We start from the raw sequence: 18,143 nt of genomic DNA on the forward strand, positions 1-18,143 counted from the left end.
TTATATGACAGTAACCTGAAGCTAGGCAATGCCGAGGTTGTGAGTTCGAGCCTCACCTGGAGCAGAGATCTTATGCCCAATCAAGTTGTCCTCAAAAGCAATCACCTGGTCGTTGTAATTGGCTGAAATGCACAGAGGGAGCGTGTGTTTCCTAAGGCTGCCTGTTATGCTACATTTCACTGCTGAGAAATGCTGTACTGAGCTAAAGTGTGTATGTAAGCTCCAGTGGCGCAATCGGTTAGCGCGCGGTAATTATATAACAGTAACCTGCAGCTAGGCAATGCTGAGGTTGTGAGTTCGAGCCTCATCTGGAGCAGAGATCTTATGCCCAATCAAGTTGTCCTCGAAAGCACAGACGAAATGCACAGAGGGTACGTGCGTTTCCCAAGGCTGATATGCTGCATTTTACTGCTGAGAAATGCTGAGGTTGTTAGTTCAAACCTCAGCTGTAGTGAGCTATAACTATAAGTGTAAATTTTGTCTATTATGGTAGAACAGTGTATATCTAAGCTCAAGTGGCGCAATCGGTTAGCGCGCGGTACTTATATGACAGTAACCTGCTAAGCAATGCCGAGGTTGTGAGTTCGAGCCTCACCTGTAGCAGAGATCTTATGCACAATCAAGTTGTTCTCAAAAACATGCACCTTGTCGTTGTAATTGGCTGAAATGCGCAGAGGGAGCGTGCGTTTCCCAAGGCTGCCTGTTATGCTACAATTGAGGTTGTTAGTTCAAACCTCAGCTGTAGTGAGCTATAAATATAAGTGTAAATATTGACAATAGAAAGTGTGTATATAAGCTCCAGTGGCGCAATAGGTTAGCGTGCGCTACTTATATGACAGTAACCTGCAGCTAGGCAATGCCGAGGTTGTGAGTTCGAGCCTCACCTGGAGCAGAGATCTTATGCCCAATCAAGTTGTTCTCAAAAGCACAGATGAAATGCACAGAGGGAGCGTGCATTTCCCAAGGCTGATATGCTGCATTTTACTGCTGAGGTTGTTAGTTCAAATCTCAGCTGTAGTGAGCTATAAATATAAGTGTAAATTTTGACAATAGAAAGTGTTTATATAAGCTCCTGTGGCGCAATCGGTTAGCGCGCCGTACTTATATGACAGTAACCTGCAGCTAGGCAATGCCGAGGTTGTGAGTTCAAGCCTCACCTGGAGCAGAGATCTTATGCCCAATCAAGTTGTTCTCAAAAACAAGCACCTGGTCGTTGTAATTGGCTGAAATGCACAGAGGGAGCGTGCGTTTCCCAAGGCTACCTGGTATGCTACATTTTACTACTGAGAAGTGCTGAGGTTGTCAGTTCAAACCTCAGCTGTAGTGAGCTAAAGTGTGTATGAAAGCTCCAGTTGCGCAATCGGTTAGCGCGCGTTACTTATATGACAGTAACTGCAGCTAGGCAATGCCGAGGTTGTGAGTTCGAGCCTCACCTGGAGCAGAGATCTTATGCCCAATCAAGTTGTCCTCAAAAGCAAGCACCTGGTCGTTGTAATTGGCTGAAATGCACAGAGGGAGCGTGTGTTTCCCAAGGCCTCATTCACACGTATCAAACACCAATCAAGCAAATGTTTGGTTGTTTTTTTTGTTTTTTTGGGCCACCACAATGCTTTTCCAATGGGAGTCACATGGTTTGACCAAACATTTTTGTTTGATGAGGGGGGAGGGGCAGAACACCACCAGCAATCAGCAATCAAACACAAATGTTTAATCAAACCATGTGTCTCCCATTGGAAAAGCATTGTGGTGGACCAAAAAAACAAAAAAATCGACCAAACATTTGCTTGATTGGTGTTTGGTACGTGTGAATGAGGCCCAGGGCTGCCTGGTATGCTACATTTTACTGCTGAGAAGTGCTGAGGTTGTCAGTTCAAACCTCAGCTTTAGTGAGCTAAAGTGTGTATGTAAGCTCCAGTGGCGCAATCGGTTAGCGCGCGGTACTTATATGACAGTAACTTTTAGGCAATGCCGAGGTTGTGAGTTCGAGCCTCACCTGGAGCAGAGATCTTATGCCCAATCAAGTTGTCCTCAAAAGCACAGAGGGAGCGTGCATTTCCCAAGGCTGATATGCTGCATTTTACTGCTGAGAAATGCTGAGCTTGTTAGTTCAAACCTCAGCTGTAGTGAGCTATAACTATAAGTGTAAATATTGTCTATATAACTGTGTATGTAAGCTCCAGTGGCGCAATCGGTTAGCGCGCTGTACTTATATGACAGTAACCTGCTAAGCAATGCCGAGGTTGTGAGTTCGAGCCTCACCTGGAGCAGAGATCTTATGCACAATCAAGTTGTTCTCAAAAACATGCACCTGGTCGTTGTAATTGGCTGAAATGCACAGAGGGAGCATGCGTTTCCCAAGGCTGCCTGTTATGCTACAATTTATTGCTGAGCAATGCTGAGGTTGTTAGTTCAAACCTCAGCTGTAGTGAGCTATAAATATAAGTGTAAATATTGACAATAGAAAATGTGCATATAAGCTCCTGTGGCGCAATCGGTTAGCGCGAGGTACTTATATGACAGTAACCTGCAGCTAGGCAATGCCGAGGTTGTGAGTTTGAGCCTCACCTGGAGCAGAGATCTTATGCACAATCAAGTTGTTCTCAAAAACATGCACCTGGTCGTTGTAATTGGCTGAAATGCACAGAGGGAGCGTGCGTTTCCCAAGGCTGCCTGTTATGCTACAATTTATTGCTGAGCAATGCTGAGGTTGTTAGTTCAAACCTCAGCTGTAGTGAGCTATAAATAGAAGTGTAAATATTGACGATAGAAAATGTGCATATAAGCTCCAGTGGCACAATCGGTTAGCGCGAGGTACTTATATGACAGTAACCTGCAGCTAGGCAATGCCGAGGTTGTGAGTTCGAGCCTCACCTGGAGCAGAGATCTTATGCACAATCAAGTTGTTCTCAAAAACATGCACCTGGTCGTTGTAATTGGCTGAAATGCACAGAGGGAGCGTGCGTTTCCCAAGGCTGCCTGTTATGCTACAATTTATTGCTGAGCAATGCTGAGGTTGTTAGTTCAAACCTCAGCTGTAGTGAGCTATAAATATAAGTTTTTTGATTGATTGAAAATTTTATTAACAGTTTGCAGAATTACAGTACATTTCAAGCACAAACTCAATACAAAGGCTGTTAACTGTGAGTGGACGACGCAATTAAGCATTACACTTGTTTACAACAGGGTCCACCATGTTCAATTCATCAAAACATTTAGAGACGTACAAATAGACATTTCTATATAGACAAAGAACAGTACAGGAATTCATCATAATGGAGGTAAAAAGGGAAAAGAAACATATACAGTGAGGGGAAAAAGGGCGGTGGGGGGGGATTCAGTTTTTACGGGGGCCAGTTTCGAATTGCAGCCATCCGTAGGTGCCCTTTGAGAGCGGTTTTGAAGGAGTCAAGGGATTCGCATGTCTTAATGACTGTTGGTAGGGCGTTCCACATTTTGGTGGCATAGGAGCGAAAAGAATTTAGTCCCTTGTTTGTGCCGAATCTGGGTTGAACATGATTCGTTGCACTCCCTCTGGTGTTGTGGGTGTGGACTTCGTTAACATTAAGGAAGTATCTACACAGGTACATGGGTATCTTGGTGGAGTATCGAATCTTGTGGACCAGACCCATTGCAAGATGCTGTACTCTGTCGCCGACCCTAAGCCATGCCAGTCTGTCAAAGTGGGCAGGGGTGAGGTGGGTTCGGGGGGTGAGGCCAAGTAGGAGCCTGACCAGTTTGTTTTGGGAGGTCTGGAGCCTAGTTTTAAGGGCCTTTGAGGTGCTGTGGTACCAGGAGGTGCATGCATAGTCAAAGAAGCCTTGTACAAGGGCTCCTGTTAAGGTCTTCAAGGTGTTTTTGTCGACCAGTGAGGAGATCCTGTAAAGGAATCTTGTTCTTTGGTTGACTTTTTTGATTACGTTGGTGGCCATTTTATCACCGGAAAGATTAGCCTCCAGGATGGAACCTAGGTAGGTAATTTCATCTTTACGTGTGATAACATTGTCACCCACTCTAACCAAGAAGCCATTTGCCTTGCTGAGATTACTATTAGATCCAAAGAGAATGGATTCAGTTTTTCCCAGGTGTAAAGATAGTTTGTTATCAGCGAGCCAGGTGCAGATTCTACCGAGTTCAGAGCTGAGGGCATTTTCAACCTGCAGTTTGTCCCTGTCCGAGACCAGCAGTGCCGAGTCATCTGCGAACAGGAACAAGTTGCAGTCACAAGCTGAAGTCATGTCGTTAACATATATTAGGAACAGTAGAGTCCCTAGTATGCTTCCTTGTGGAACGACACAGCTCAATGGGTAAATATTGACAATAGAAAGTGTGTATATAAGCTCCAGTGGCGCAATCGGTTAGCGTGCGGTACTTATATGACATTAACCTGCAGCTAGGCAATGCCGAGGTTGTGAGTTCGAGCCTCACCTGGAGCAGAGATCTTATGCCCAATCAAGTTGTTCTCAAAAGCACAGATGAAATGCACAGAGGGAGCGTGCATTTCCCAAGGCTGATATGCTGCATTTTACTGCTGAGAAATGCTGAGGTTGTTAGTTCAAATCTCAGCTGTAGTGAGCTATAAATATAAGTGTAAATTTTGACAATAGAAAGTGTTTATATAAGCTCCTGTGGCGCAATCGGTTAGCGCGCCGTACTTATATGACAGTAACCTGCAGCTAGGCAATGCCGAGGTTGTGAGTTCAAGCCTCACCTGGAGCAGAGATCTTATGCCCAATCAAGTTGTCCTCAAAAGCACAGATGAAATGCACAGAGGGAGCGTGCATTTCCCAAGGCTGATATGCTGCATTTTACTGCTGAGAAATGCTGAGGTTGTTAGTTCAAACCTCACCTGTAGTGAGCTATAAATATAAGTGTAAATATTGACAATAGAGAGTGTGTATATAAGCTCCAGTGGCGCAATCGGTTAGCGAGCGGTACTTATATGACAGTAACCTGCAGCTAGGCAATGCCGAGATTGTGAGTTCGAGCCTCACCTGGAGCAGAGATCTTATGCCCAATCAAGTTGTCCTCAAAAGCACAGATGAAATGCACAGAGGGAGCATGCATTTCCCAAGGCTGATATGCTGCATTTTACTGCTGAGAAATGCTGAGGTTGTTAGTTCAAACCTCAGCTCTAGTGAGCTATAAATATAAGTGTAAATATTGACAATAGAAAGTTTGTATATAAGCTCCAGTGGCGCAATCGTTTAGCGAGCGGAACTTATATGACAGTAACCTGAAGCTAGGCAATGCCGAGGTTGTGAGTTCGAGCCTCACCTGGAGCAGAGATCTTATGCCCAATCAAGTTGTCCTCAAAAGCAATCACCTGGTCGTTGTAATTGGCTGAAATGCACAGAGGGAGCGTGTGTTTCCCAAGGCTGCCTGTTATGCTACATTTCACTGCTGAGAAATGCTGTACTGAGCTAAAGTGTGTATGTAAGCTCCAGTGGCGCAATCGGTTAGCGCGCGGTAATTATATAACAGTAACCTGCAGCTAGGCAATGCTGAGGTTGTGAGTTCGAGCCTCATCTGGAGCAGAGATCTTATGCCCAATCAAGTTGTCCTCGAAAGCACAGACGAAATGCACAGAGGGTACGTGCGTTTCCCAAGGCTGATATGCTGCATTTTACTGCTGAGAAATGCTGAGGTTGTTAGTTCAAACCTCAGCTGTAGTGAGCTATAACTATAAGTGTAAATTTTGTCTATTATGGTAGAAAAGTGTATATCTAAGCTCAAGTGGCGCAATCGGTTAGCGCGCGGTACTTATATGACAGTAACCTGCTAAGCAATGCCGAGGTTGTGAGTTCGAGCCTCACCTGTAGCAGAGATCTTATGCACAATCAAGTTGTTCTCAAAAACATGCACCTTGTCGTTGTAATTGGCTGAAATGCGCAGAGGGAGCGTGCGTTTCCCAAGGCTGCCTGTTATGCTACAATTGAGGTTGTTAGTTCAAACCTCAGCTGTAGTGAGCTATAAATATAAGTGTAAATATTGACAATAGAAAGTGTGTATATAAGCTCCAGTGGCGCAATAGGTTAGCGTGCGCTACTTATATGACAGTAACCTGCAGCTAGGCAATGCCGAGGTTGTGAGTTCGAGCCTCACCTGGAGCAGAGATCTTATGCCCAATCAAGTTGTTCTCAAAAGCACAGATGAAATGCACAGAGGGAGCGTGCATTTCCCAAGGCTGATATGCTGCATTTTACTGCTGAGGTTGTTAGTTCAAATCTCAGCTGTAGTGAGCTATAAATATAAGTGTAAATTTTGACAATAGAAAGTGTTTATATAAGCTCCTGTGGCGCAATCGGTTAGCGCGCCGTACTTATATGACAGTAACCTGCAGCTAGGCAATGCCGAGGTTGTGAGTTCAAGCCTCACCTGGAGCAGAGATCTTATGCCCAATCAAGTTGTTCTCAAAAACAAGCACCTGGTCGTTGTAATTGGCTGAAATGCACAGAGGGAGCGTGCGTTTCCCAAGGCTACCTGGTATGCTACATTTTACTACTGAGAAGTGCTGAGGTTGTCAGTTCAAACCTCAGCTGTAGTGAGCTAAAGTGTGTATGAAAGCTCCAGTTGCGCAATCGGTTAGCGCGCGTTACTTATATGACAGTAACTGCAGCTAGGCAATGCCGAGGTTGTGAGTTCGAGCCTCACCTGGAGCAGAGATCTTATGCCCAATCAAGTTGTCCTCAAAAGCAAGCACCTGGTCGTTGTAATTGGCTGAAATGCACAGAGGGAGCGTGTGTTTCCCAAGGCCTCATTCACACGTATCAAACACCAATCAAGCAAATGTTTGGTTGTTTTTTTTGTTTTTTTGGGCCACCACAATGCTTTTCCAATGGGAGTCACATGGTTTGACCAAACATTTTTGTTTGATGAGGGGGGAGGGGCAGAACACCACCAGCAATCAGCAATCAAACACAAATGTTTAATCAAACCATGTGTCTCCCATTGGAAAAGCATTGTGGTGGACCAAAAAAACAAAAAAATCGACCAAACATTTGCTTGATTGGTGTTTGGTACGTGTGAATGAGGCCCAGGGCTGCCTGGTATGCTACATTTTACTGCTGAGAAGTGCTGAGGTTGTCAGTTCAAACCTCAGCTTTAGTGAGCTAAAGTGTGTATGTAAGCTCCAGTGGCGCAATCGGTTAGCGCGCGGTACTTATATGACAGTAACTTTTAGGCAATGCCGAGGTTGTGAGTTCGAGCCTCACCTGGAGCAGAGATCTTATGCCCAATCAAGTTGTCCTCAAAAGCACAGAGGGAGCGTGCATTTCCCAAGGCTGATATGCTGCATTTTACTGCTGAGAAATGCTGAGCTTGTTAGTTCAAACCTCAGCTGTAGTGAGCTATAACTATAAGTGTAAATATTGTCTATATAACTGTGTATGTAAGCTCCAGTGGCGCAATCGGTTAGCGCGCTGTACTTATATGACAGTAACCTGCTAAGCAATGCCGAGGTTGTGAGTTCGAGCCTCACCTGGAGCAGAGATCTTATGCACAATCAAGTTGTTCTCAAAAACATGCACCTGGTCGTTGTAATTGGCTGAAATGCACAGAGGGAGCATGCGTTTCCCAAGGCTGCCTGTTATGCTACAATTTATTGCTGAGCAATGCTGAGGTTGTTAGTTCAAACCTCAGCTGTAGTGAGCTATAAATATAAGTGTAAATATTGACAATAGAAAATGTGCATATAAGCTCCTGTGGCGCAATCGGTTAGCGCGAGGTACTTATATGACAGTAACCTGCAGCTAGGCAATGCCGAGGTTGTGAGTTTGAGCCTCACCTGGAGCAGAGATCTTATGCACAATCAAGTTGTTCTCAAAAACATGCACCTGGTCGTTGTAATTGGCTGAAATGCACAGAGGGAGCGTGCGTTTCCCAAGGCTGCCTGTTATGCTACAATTTATTGCTGAGCAATGCTGAGGTATTTAGTTCAAACCTCAGCTGTAGTGAGCTATAACTATAAGTGTAAATATTGACAATAGAAAGTGTGTGTATAAGCTCCAGTGGCGCTATCGGTTAGCGCACGGTATTTATATGACAGTAACCTGCAGCTAGGCAATGCCGAGGTTGTGAGTTCGAGCCTCACCTGGAGCAGAGATCTTATGCCCAATCAAGTTGTCCTCAAAAGCACAGAGGGAGCGTGCGTTTCCCAAGGCTGATATGCTGCATTTTACTGCTGAGAAATGCTAAGGTTGTTAGTTCAAACTCAGCTGTAGTGAGCTATAACTATAAGTGTAAATATTGTCTATATAACTGTGTATGTAAGCTCCAGTGGCGCAATCGGTTAGCGCGCGGTACTTATATGACAGTAACCTGCTAAGCAATGCCGAGGTTGTGAGTTCGAGCCTCACCTGGAGCAGAGATCTTATGCACAATCAAGTTGTTCTCAAAAACATGCACCTGGTCGTTGTAATTGGCTGAAATGCACAGAGGGAGCATGCGTTTCCCAAGGCTGCCTGTTATGCTACAATTTATTGCTGAGCAATGCTGAGGTTGTTAGTTCAAACCTCAGCTGTAGTGAGCTATAAATAGAAGTGTAAATATTGACGATAGAAAATGTGCATATAAGCTCCAGTGGCACAATCGGTTAGCGCGAGGTACTTATATGACAGTAACCTGCAGCTAGGCAATGCCGAGGTTGTGAGTTCGAGCCTCACCTGGAGCAGAGATCTTATGCACAATCAAGTTGTTCTCAAAAACATGCACCTGGTCGTTGTAATTGGCTGAAATGCACAGAGGGAGCGTGCGTTTCCCAAGGCTGCCTGTTATGCTACAATTTATTGCTGAGCAATGCTGAGGTTGTTAGTTCAAACCTCAGCTGTAGTGAGCTAAAGTGTGTATGTAAGCTCCAGTGGTGCAATCGGTTAGCGCGCGGTAGTTATATGACAGTAACCTGCAGCTAGGCAATGCCGAGGTTGTGAGTTCGAGCCTCACCTGGAGCAGAGATCTTATGCCCAATCAAGTTGTCCTCAAAAGCACAGATGAAATGCACAGAGGGAGCGTGCATTTCCCAAGGCTGATATGCTGCATTTTACTGCTGAGAAATGCTGAGGTTGTTAGTTCAAACCTCAGCTGTAGTGAGCTATAACTATAAGTGTAAATATTGACAATCGAAAGTGTGTATGTAAGCTCCAGTGGCGCAATCTGTTACTTATATGACAGTAACCTGCAGCTAGTCAATGCCGAGGTTGTGAGTTCGAGCCTCACCTGGAGCGGAGATCTTATGCTCAAAAGCACAGATGAAATGCACAGAGGGAGCGTGCGTTTCCCAAGGCTGATATGCTGCATTTTACTACTGAGAAATGCTGCGGTTATTTCAAACCTCACTTGTAGTGAGCTATAACTATAAGTGTAAATATTGTCTATTATTATAGAAAAGTGTATATCGAAGCTCCAGTGGAGCAATCGGTTAGCATGCCGTACATTTATGACAGTAACCTGCTAGGCAATGCTGAGGTAGTGAGATCGAGCTTCACCTGGAGCAGAGATTATATGCCCAATCAAGTTGTCCTCAATAACACACCAGGTCATTCTACCTTGCTGAAATGCAGAGGGAGCTTGCGTTTCCCTATGCTACATCTTACTGCTGAGCAATGCTGAGGTCATTAGTTCAAACCTCACTTGTAGTAAGCTTTAACTAACTATAAATATTGTCTAATATTATAAAAAGTTGTATATCTAAGCTCCAGTGGCGCAATCGGTTAGCATGCGGTACTTATATGACAATAACCTGCTAGGCAATGCTGAGGTTGAGTTTGAGCCTCACCTGGAGCAGAGTTCTTATGCCCAATCAAGTTCTTCTCAAAAGCAAGCACCACGTCATTCTAAATGGCAGAATTGCACAGAGGGAGCGTGCGTTTCCCAAGGCTCTTATACTACATTTTACTGCTGAGCAATGCTGAGGTTGTGAGTTCAAGCCTCACCTGGAGCAGAGTTGTTGCAGTGTATGTGATTCCCAAACCAATCATCCTTAAAAGCAAACATATTCCGTCCAGTGCGTTTACATACCGGTACTCTGATGCCGTGCTTGTTAATGTATTAGGCCATTGTTTGATTGCCATCGGCACTCACTTCAAGGGCGCCTCATGAGCCTCAGGCCTACTGATTGACTACTGGCTTTGGAGTCGCATAGTGTAGTGGTAGATTATCTGCCCTTTTTTTGGAGCAAGGTCATCAGTTCAAAGATCCAGGTGGGATCAAATGTTTTAGGTCAACAGCCTATGTGCAGATGCACTTGAAGGTGAAGGTTTAAAATGCGTGTTAAATAGCTCTAGGGCGAATATATTCAGGTAGCGCTCCTGGCTATAGAGCAGGGTAGGCAGCCTATAGGGTGCCAACATCGGCACAGGGGAGCGTGATCACTGGCACGCTGGCAAGTGTTAGACTAGAGAGAGGACTTTTGGTTTAAAATAAAACTATATATTTTGCTATGTAGTCAATTATATTACATCCCCTCACATCTGTATAGAAATGACATTCTGCACATAATTCTACATTCAAATCCTGACTCTGAATGGGGAGTTAAACTGTCTGGGAGATACAGTGGATTATTGCTCATCCTAATAATCATTACATCCTGATGTGAAAGAAAATATTTAAAAAAAAAATAGAAGAAATCAAGGTTTATGTAGGCCTACAGTGTATATTATGTAGAAAATATGTTGGAAATGTGGTGTCATAATTAAACTTGCACACTGACTATTAATACAATAAAAACATGGCTCTTCTTGTAAAAAAGGTCCCTGATATCGGGTGTGTCTGTATCTAGCCTACTGAGTCTACTGTGTAACAGGATCAGTCTCTTCATATAATATAGGTGTACATGTTTACAGTCAGTAATTAGGCTACCAGAGGTAGGCTACTGTACTGTATTGAAGGGGAATCCTGGAGGACTCTGATAGTACCATTTCTGCTTTTATCCTATTAGCAGTTTTTGTATTGATTGACCTGTACCTTCTTTGGACTGTACCCATGCAGTCAATCAATAAATCAATAAATCAATCAATCAATCAATCAATCAATCAATCAATCAATGGATAATGTTTTTTCTTTCTTTTTTTTTTACTTTCAATCAGTGACAGTGAAAGCCACAGTGTCACTCTTTTCAAAGTTACGCATCCAGTCCTGGTCCAATCCCGTTGTGCTCTCTCTGTACCAGATGATTCGTGACGGAGCCAGCCTGGCCTGCCTTTGCTCTCCTCTCTCTGTGAACTGAGCGTTTGTTTTGCCCCTGGTGTTCATTTGTCTCTCCGTCGCCGCCATTAAAACACGGAGGAAAAAGGGAAGAAAAAAAAAGAAGAAAAAAAAGAACACAACCATGGAGTGACTGTCTAGTCTGCGAGGGGGATTTATTTTAGCAACATGATATAGAAGGCAGACTGGTGGGGGCTTTACGCTGGCGTCGTCGTCGTGGGGATATGTTTAGTAGCAAGCTATTATTTGTTAAAAATGTAAACATGATGTGAGAGCCTTCGAGACAGCTAGGGAGTATAAATGCTATTTGAAATACGCTTGGATTCTTGGGAACGCTTGGTTAGCTCGAGGAGGACTGTTGTGGACTGACTGAGAGGGTTTGTTGTGGTTTTTCTACGGGACTACACTCCAGAAAAACAACAGCAGCGAACCGTGTGACACGTTACGGGTAAGAAGAGTTTGACATGTCGTCTTTTTTAGCCGTGTGTGTGTACTGTGTGTGTGTTACGCAATACGAGACCCTTTTCCTCGTCCCCGGGGGCTAGTTCATTTAACGGTTTATGTTAAATAGACAACATTTCCCAAGCTAACGTTAGCTGTTTGGCTAGTAGTTATTATCACAACAACAAGCAGCTAAAGAACCCTAGTCAGTCAGTGAGTGTGTGTGTGTAACATTATCACGAGCTACTGTAGCTAACGCTAACCCACAATAACAACATGTACCACTGTTAAAAATCCTGCCTGCCAACTGTGTGCTCGATAATGTCGAATGGCATTAGCTGGCTTGCATTTTATTATGTTATATAACTACACTGTCTAGTCTGTCTGTCTGTGAGGGGGAATGCTGCTGTCCCCGAAAGATGACCTGACCTGACGAGTCAGTCTAATATAGTTCGCATAATCCTGAACACATTGACATTTAGTGAAGTACATTTGTTGTTGACCCAGGCCAGGAGAGCACTGGTGGACTCTGACCCATGAAGTGCTTTAGGTTTCCATTTCCAGTGCATTTAGATCTGTAGTTTTTTTCAGGCCGTGACACCCCCGTAATATATACATATTTGAACTGGGGGGACCCACCAAAATGATCATATTTTCGAACTGGGGACCCACCAAAATCATATTTTTTTAACCGGGGACCCACCAAAATGATCATATTTTTTAACTGGGGACCCACCAAAATGATCATATTTTCGAACTGGGGACCCACCAAAATCATATTTTTTTAACCGGGGACCCACCAAAATGATAATATTTTTGAACTGGGGACCCACCAAAATGATCATATTTTTTTAACTGGGGACCCACCAAAATCATATTTTTTTTAACCGGGGACCCACCAAAATGATCATATTTTTGAACTGGGGACCCACCAAAATGATCATATTTTTGAACCGGGGACCCACCAAAATGATCATATTTTTTAACTGGAGACCCACCAAAATCATATTTTTGAACCGGGGACCCACCAAAATGATCACATTTGAACTGGGGATCCCTCATCCCACACCCTAACAAGGACTTGGAATCGTTTGGTTGAGAAATTACATTTAGTTTGACTCGGTTCCACAAATGCATATTGTGAAAATATAGTATAGGATTTGTTCATTACTTTTGATGCAGTAATGGTCCTTTTATATAAACAAGGTCTTAAAAGTCCTTTAATACATTGTCACTTCACTGTCATCTGGGACCCCCCCCCCCCCCCCCCCCCCAAAAAAAAAACTAAAAGAAATCATCTGGAGACTTTTGGCGGGTCCTGACCCGCAGGTTGAGAATCACTGTAATAGTGGACACAGCCAGACCGTGTGACTGCGTGCTGGCACACTTGCATGTGGTTTGTCTCTTATTGCTGTTTTATTATGTTTACAGGTTGACCAAAAACCAGAAGCTCCCATGATGACGGAGAACAAGACGAAATGGTCCTGTGACTATTGCACCTACGAAAACTGGCCCTCTACGGGAAAGTGCACCATGTGTCGTGCACAGAGGTCCAGAGGGCCCGCCATCATCACAGAGGAACCTTACAAGAGCAGCCCGAGTCGTGAACCCGGCTTGGAATGGGACCTGGTGCCAAGGACCGACAACAACGGCGGCGACAACAACGGCGGCAGCAACAACAGCCTCCTCATTTGCCCGGACTCCAGCGCCAGGCCCCGGGTCAAGCCGCCCAACACCGCCGAGGCCGCCAGCAAGTGGTCCTGCAACCTGTGCACCTACCTGAACTGGCCCCGGGCCATCCGCTGCACGCAGTGCCTGTCGCCACGCCAGAGGGCCCGCAGCCCCCCCACAGAGTCCCCCCAGACCTCCTCGACGGGGGGCTCCAACGCGGGGGGGCGACGCCCTTCCTCGGCACCGCCATCCCCCGTGGTGGTGGTGGACCCCGCCTGTGAGGAGTACAACGACAAGAACAGGCTCAACACCCGCCAGCAGCACTGGACGTGCGCGGGCTGCACGTACCAGAACCTGCCCAAGACCGGCAAGTGCGTGGTGTGTGACCACGCCAAGCCCAACAACAACAACAAAATCCAGGATGCCATAGAGCTGGCCGAGTCGCCGGAGCCCTCGCCCGTCATCAATGAGCAGGCCAGGGTAGGGCTGGGAAATCAATTATCATCAAATAATTAATATCGAAAACCAATAACTGACCTGTAACCGAATAGTCGAGAAGCAAGGCTTTTAAAAAAATATATATTACTTATTTTATATATCAACATTATATATCAACAGTCGATTTATGTTTATAATCTACTAAAACTATTATTCTGATTAACCACTTTAACATGTATTATACTTTGTTACACAAATAGGGAAAATAACCGATCTAGAAGCTCACAACGCTTTGCAGAGTGATGCGGTGTTAGCTTGCTATTTTCACTATAAAAAACAAAAAAGTAATCGTGACAAAAGCTTTAAATAATCTTGGTGATATTGATTTGAAGTCGTGTCGTCCAACCCCAGGACAGAGGCCGCTGGAGGGGCAGCGGCGGCAGCGGAGGAGGCCAGGGCCAGAGGAGATCCCCACCCACCTCCAAGAGGGAGACGGAGGGGAACATGGACTTCCAGAGGATAGAGCTGGCCGCCGGAGCCATGAGCAGCAGAGAGGAGCAAGAGATAGACTTCAAAAAGCTGAAGCAAATAAAAAATCGAATGAGGAAAACAGACTGGCTGTTCCTCAATGCTTGTGCTGGTAAGTTGTTTCTTAACCACTTAAAACCCCCAGATGCACTTCACTATTATCCCCAGGGGGTCTAATACTTGGGCCCCTTTTCCCCCCCATCTACACCAAATCTCTTTGGTGAAAATGGCCGCTCTACAGGCTGACGATGCATCACAACGCAATGTGTTCTGTGTCCTCATAGATCGGCTATATAGTACTGTGTATGTTTGACAGGCAAGGGATGCTACGGTGATGTGATTAATGGCTGACAACATCTTCAACAATATACACACATACACACGTGACACACACTCCCCACCCCCTCCCATTCAGCTTTGTCTTGATGTATTCTTGTGTAAGTGCATTCCTATAGTTGTATTTACATTCCGTGTATGATGAATGCATAGGCTGAGCTATTATTTAAGAACTGACTTCCCCGGTTACAAGGCTTCTATTGTGATGGCAGGCTATTACAGTAGTTTATGATGTCACACGCACACTGTGTGATAGCGCCGGAGAGAGTTACATACCAGCATGGATGGAGGTAATAACGTAGTTGTATTGTCTTGTCTGAGGTCAATGACAGGGAGTGGATTCAAGTTCCTCCATTTGCTACTGTACAGATGGTGACCTCAACCTCCTTAACCCATTAAAACCGGGAAAGCATCTGCCTGCCATCTGTGTCATTTTAGTTTTGAGCAAAAGAAACCATACGGTAATTGTTTTAGCTCATAGCGCTAATTTAGAAAAATCCTGAAAATGTGTGCAAATCTTTGAATATACAGGTGTTGTAAGCGTTGCCCACCTGCCCCTGGCAGGTAAATACAATAATCGGGCAGGTAGAGTTTGCTTTCACGTTGCCTGACGAGGCAAGGGATGCAATGCAACTGTCTATAAACGAGTCTTTACACAAGTCTTCTGCTCTGTAGAATTAAAAATATGAGCACTGTTTTCCTATAATATGCTGTTTTCACAGTTGCTACTTATAATTGTAAAATAAGTGTGAACCCATAGTCATATTCATAGCTAGTATGTAGGTATTTGGCATATAAATTGCATTGCAAACATACATTTTTTATCGCACACAGACCTAGAAAGAAAAAAAAAGTTTTAAATTGAACAGTAATTCAAATTTTACCTGTCATTTTTATAATGGACGATTTACTTTATGGGCAAGTGGTCATGACCTTTGGGCAAGTAGAACATGACCAACAGGAAATTGTCTCTGAGACCTTAGTGTCAACCCCTGAATATCCAGTATATTCTTTTAAAGTCAACATTTTTAACTCAAATCTTTGCTTCTGGGGGTCCCTGGAACAAAATATTCTGAGATGGGACAGCCAAGGCAAATACATATCATTCTGGGGGTCCTTGACATGAAAAAGGTTGAGAACTACTGACATTCGTAGAATCGGCCTCTCGTCTTTAATGGGTTAAGTCTAGGCTGTGTGTAGTTGTGTGTATATATACCGTTTGGTGTTTTGGTGACAGATTGCAACACTTTTGCTCTTGGCCTGCACACTCGTCTATTGTTTAGACATGAAACTGTAGAGTAGCGTAATGAATGACGGAGCGTATTGCGTATTTGTAACTTCAGCTGCGTGGCAAGGCCCGCCCTCACTGTAGTAGAACGTGAGAGGTTTCATTACACAGGCCGTGTTTGCTGGGATGAGATTATTTTTGTATCGTGGTCATCGGTGTGAATACGGTGCTAAATTTCAGCCCTATGAAAATGTTGCTGTGGAACCTGTTCCACTGGATCCAATGATGTAGTTGTTATTATTTACAGTCACAATCGCCTGTTTATACCTTTTTTAATGGTTCAATATTTATTTATAAAACCCACAGACAGACTTTGGCACCCCTATTTTGGGCATATCATCAGGAAAAAACCAACGTCCTTTACTAGTTTCAAGATGTTTTAAAAATATGTTTTCAAGGTCACAACACGCCACATCACGAATCGTGATGTATAGTGAGCTTGTAGATCTATTTCTTTCTACTTTTGCGCAACACCATGTCATACTGTAAATATATGAAATAATAATAAACCGCTGGGGTATATCGGCACTGTGAGCATCTTTTCAGGCAGTGTGAGAGTGTTTTCCTGGCTGCCCCGGTGGGGATGAATGGACCGTCTGGGTAGCAGAGAGAGAGAGAGAGAGGGAGTTAGAGAGCGAGAGAGAGTGGAGCCCCTGGATCCAAAGCTAGGCTCCCCCTGGCTGGCTCCCCGTCAACAGTCCTTGTAAACACTAGTGTCTATGTGCTGAGCCAAGCAAGCCAGCAGGCTAAAATAGCCTTGACAAGACATGAGCACCAGTCTCTCTCCCCCCCCCCCCCCCACCCCAAATTAAAAAAAAAGAAAAGACCAGTGCATGTGATCAGAGTCCTCCTGACCTTCACACGATTTCTCTCCCTCCTGCCTTTCTCTGCCTGTTTGGATTGTTTTGCTGCTGAGGAGTAGAAAATATTATTCCAGCCAGGGGGGACAGACAAGACAGATGTACCAGTGAGACAGTTCACCTATGGCCTATATGATCTGCCCTGACATAAGCCTTTTCATGGTTCATTAACTTGCCTTGCCTTCTGACTCGCTTGCTGAACAACCCCGGCCTCTTTTTTGCTTCTATCTGCTTCGGTTGTGCCATGGGATCTAATTGGTCTCGGTCATGTTGTACACGCATTCATTGCAGGCAAGTTCAAAGTGCGTCTGTGAGTGTGTGGTATTTGTTGATGGAGGAAGTGTCCGAGCCAGGCAGTCCATTATGGTCACGTCCAGCACTTCCTCTAGTCCCAGAACCTCGCCTCACGCTGCTCCGACCGCTCCCCGCAGTTCATGTTTGATGTTGTTTCAGTGCTGCCCCATCTGGGGCCAAAACTGGATGATCCCATCCATTCTGTTTTTCCTCACAAGGAAATGGACACTGTTTGTTTAATATTGTTCTTTTGTTTCGGCGAGCCAACTAAAGGCTGTAACTGAATACATTTTCCCCTTGTGGAGAAAATGAGTCTTTATTCAAAACATAAAAACATTATGCTGCTAACACTTTAGTGCTGCTGGAATACTGCAAGGAAATGTTATATAATTGGAATTCAATGAGTCCACCTCCCCACTCCCCCAACATTAGATTTGATAAAAGAGCTCCGTGGTTCATATTAGACTCAAAGTTAAAGGACCACTTTTCAACCTATCTTCAATTCTTCATATAATAGGTCCTCACTAATAATCATGAAAAAAATGGTGCATTTTCTTCTACTCGGTCTGTGTCTCATAGGAGGGCTGTGGGCAGTTCAGAAACCGTCTTCCAGTGACATCATCGATGGGGAATACAAGCTAATAGAAACTGCAGGCTTTCTAGTCCTGAAAAGTTATCGTTCTCACGATAATGAAAATCTAAACATTTTTGTAAAAAAAATCTTGTTTAAAAAAAAATCTGCCTAATGATGATGTCACTGGAAGACGGTTTCTAAACTGCCCACAGCCCTCCTATGAGACACAGACTAGAGTAGAAAGAAATCGTGCCATTTTATCATGATTATTAGTGAGGACCTATTATATGAAGATAGGTTGAAAAGTGGTGAAGTGGTTCTTTAATGTGTTGTTAACAGTGGTGGACATAGTACTCAACCCCAGTACTTTACTTGAGTCAAAGTGTATATACTCCTGGTCGTGGAGGAGCTTAGGGATATTGCACGCTAATTCGTCTAAAAGCGCCAAATATTGCACGGATGTAGCCCAGGGCCTGCTCTAATGATTTAGTTAGGGCTCCCGAGCCGGCGACCTTCG

The 18,143-nt window shown here is 44.4% G+C and overlaps 1 protein-coding gene across 1 annotated transcript in view; it reads left to right on the plus strand.

Annotated features, from left to right (window-relative positions):
- Positions 1-11,121: 11,121 nt before the first annotated feature.
- zranb1a (zinc finger, RAN-binding domain containing 1a) overlaps positions 11,122-18,143 on the plus strand; it is a 31,338-nt gene continuing 24,316 nt past the window's right edge. Inside the window, exons 1-3 of the mRNA XM_079493189.1 lie at positions 11,122-11,644; positions 13,069-13,788; positions 14,158-14,386. Of these exons, the coding sequence (XP_079349315.1) occupies positions 13,093-13,788; positions 14,158-14,386 (925 nt within the window). The 5' untranslated portion in view covers positions 11,122-11,644; positions 13,069-13,092. The remainder of the gene's footprint in view (positions 11,645-13,068; positions 13,789-14,157; positions 14,387-18,143) is intronic.

The sequence above is a fragment of the Electrona antarctica genome (genome assembly GCF_951216825.1).
Source record: "Electrona antarctica genome assembly, chromosome: 22".
NCBI classification, from domain to species: domain Eukaryota; kingdom Metazoa; phylum Chordata; class Actinopteri; order Myctophiformes; family Myctophidae; genus Electrona; species Electrona antarctica.